Source organism: Rattus norvegicus, chromosome 3, assembly GCF_021556685.1.
Source record: "Rattus norvegicus strain SHRSP/BbbUtx chromosome 3, alternate assembly SHRSP_T2T, whole genome shotgun sequence".
NCBI classification, from domain to species: Eukaryota; Metazoa; Chordata; class Mammalia; order Rodentia; family Muridae; genus Rattus; species Rattus norvegicus.
Genome location: NC_141536.1, coordinates 8,869,983 through 8,872,041, shown reverse-complemented (window position 1 = coordinate 8,872,041; position 2,059 = coordinate 8,869,983). Strand labels below are relative to the sequence as shown.

Below are 2,059 nucleotides of genomic sequence, written 5' to 3'. Positions count from 1 at the left end.
AAGGGTGTCGTTTCCCTAATTTCTTTCTCGGCTTGTTTCTCTTTTGTATAGAGGAAGGCAACTGATTTATTTGAGTTAATTTTATACCCAGCCACTTTGCTGAAGTTGTTTATCAGCTTTAGTAGTTCTCTGGTGGAACTTTTGGGATCACTTAAATATACTATCATATCATCTGCAAATAGTGATATTTTGGCCTCTTCTTTTCCGATCTGTATCCCTTTGATCTCCTTTTGTTGTCTGATTGCTCTGGCTAGAACTTCAAGAACTATATTGAATAAGTAGGGAGAGAGTGGGCAGCCTTGTCTAGTCCCTGATTTTAGTGGGATTGCTTCAAGTTTCTCTCCATTTAGTTTAATGTTAGCAACTGGTTTGCTGTATATGGCTTTTACTATGTTTAGGTATGGGCCTTGAATTCCTATTCTTTCCAGGACTTTTATCATGAAGGGGTGTTGAATTTTGTCAAATGCTTTCTCAGCATCTAATGAAATGATCATGTGGTTCTGTTCTTTCAGTTTGTTTATATAATGGATCACGTTGATGGTTTTCCGTATATTAAACCATCCCTGCATGCCTGGGATGAAGCCTACTTGATCATGGTGGATGATTGTTTTGATGTGCTCTTGAATTCGGTTTGCCAGAATTTTATTGAGTATTTTTGCGTCGATATTCATAAGGGAAATTGGTCTGAAGTTCTCTTTCTTTGTTGTGTCTTTGTGTGGTTTAGGTATAAGAGTAATTGTAGCTTCGTAGAAGGAATTCGGTAGGGCTCCATCTGTTTCAATTTTGTGGAATAGTTTGGATAATATTGGTATGAGGTCTTCTATGAAGGTTTGATAGAATTCTGCACTAAACCCATCTGGACCTGGGCTCTTTTTGGTTGGGAGACCTTTAATGACTGCTTCTATTTCCTTAGGAGTTATGGGGTTGTTTAACTGGTTTATCTGTTCCTGATTTAACTTTGATACCTGGTATCTGTCTAGGAAATTGTCCATTTCCTGAAGATTTTCAAATTTTGTTGAATATAGGTTTTTATAGTAAGATCTGATGATTTTTTGAATTTCCTCTGAATCTGTAGTTATGTCTCCCGTTTCATTTCTGATTTTGTTAATTTGGACGCACTCTCTGTGTCCTCTCGTTAGTCTGGCTAAGGGTTTATCTATCTTGTTGATTTTCTCAAAGAACCAACTTTTGGTCCTGTTGATTCTTTCTATGGTCCTTTTTGTTTCTACTTGGTTGATTTCAGCTCTGAGTTTGATTATTTCCTGCCTTCTACTCCTCCTGGGTGTATTTGCTTCTTTTTGTTCTAGAGCTTTTAGGTGTGCTGTCAAGCTGCTGACATATGCTCTTTCCTGTTTCTTTCTGCAGGCACTCAGCGCTATGAGTTTTCCTCTTAGCATAGCTTTCATTGTGTCCCATAAGTTTGAGTATGTTGTATCTTCATTTTCATTAAATTCTAAAAAGTTTTTAATTTCTTTCTTTATTTCTTCCTTGACCAGGTTATCATTGAGTAGAGCATTGTTCAATTTCCACGTATATGTGGGCATTCTTCCCTTATTGTTATTGAAGACCAGTTTTAGGCCGTGGTGGTCCGATAGCACGCATGGGATTATTTCTATCTTTTTGTACCTGTTGAGGCCCGTTTTTTGACCAATTATATGGTCAATTTTGGAGAAAGTACCATGAGGAGCTGAGAAGAAGGTATATCCTTTTGCTTTAGGATAGAATGTTCTATAAATATCTGTTAAGTCCATTTGGCTCATGACTTCTCTTAGTCTGTCGACATCACTGTTTAATTTCTGTTTCCATGATCTGTCCATTGATGAGAGTGGGGTGTTAAAATCTCCCACTATTATTGTGTGAGGTGCAATGTGTGTTTTGAGCTTTAGTAAGGTTTCTTTTACGTATGTAGGTGCCCTTGTATTTGGGGCATAGATATTTAGGATTGAGAGTTCATCTTGGTTGATTTTTCCTTTGATGAATACGAAGTGTCCTTCCTTATCTTTTTTGATGACTTTTAGTTGGAAATTGATTTTATTTGATATTAGAATGGCTACTCCAG

General features: G+C 37.0%; 1 protein-coding gene across 1 annotated transcript; it reads left to right on the top strand.

The window, feature by feature from the left end:
• Nucleotides 1–1,077: 1,077 nt before the first annotated feature.
• Nucleotides 1,078–1,647, top strand: LOC148006410 (uncharacterized). The gene has a single exon (XM_087655095.1). The coding sequence runs from the start codon at nt 1,078–1,080 to the stop codon at nt 1,645–1,647; it is 570 nt and encodes a 189-aa protein (XP_087511221.1).
• The last annotated feature ends 412 nt before the right edge of the window (nt 1,648–2,059 follow it).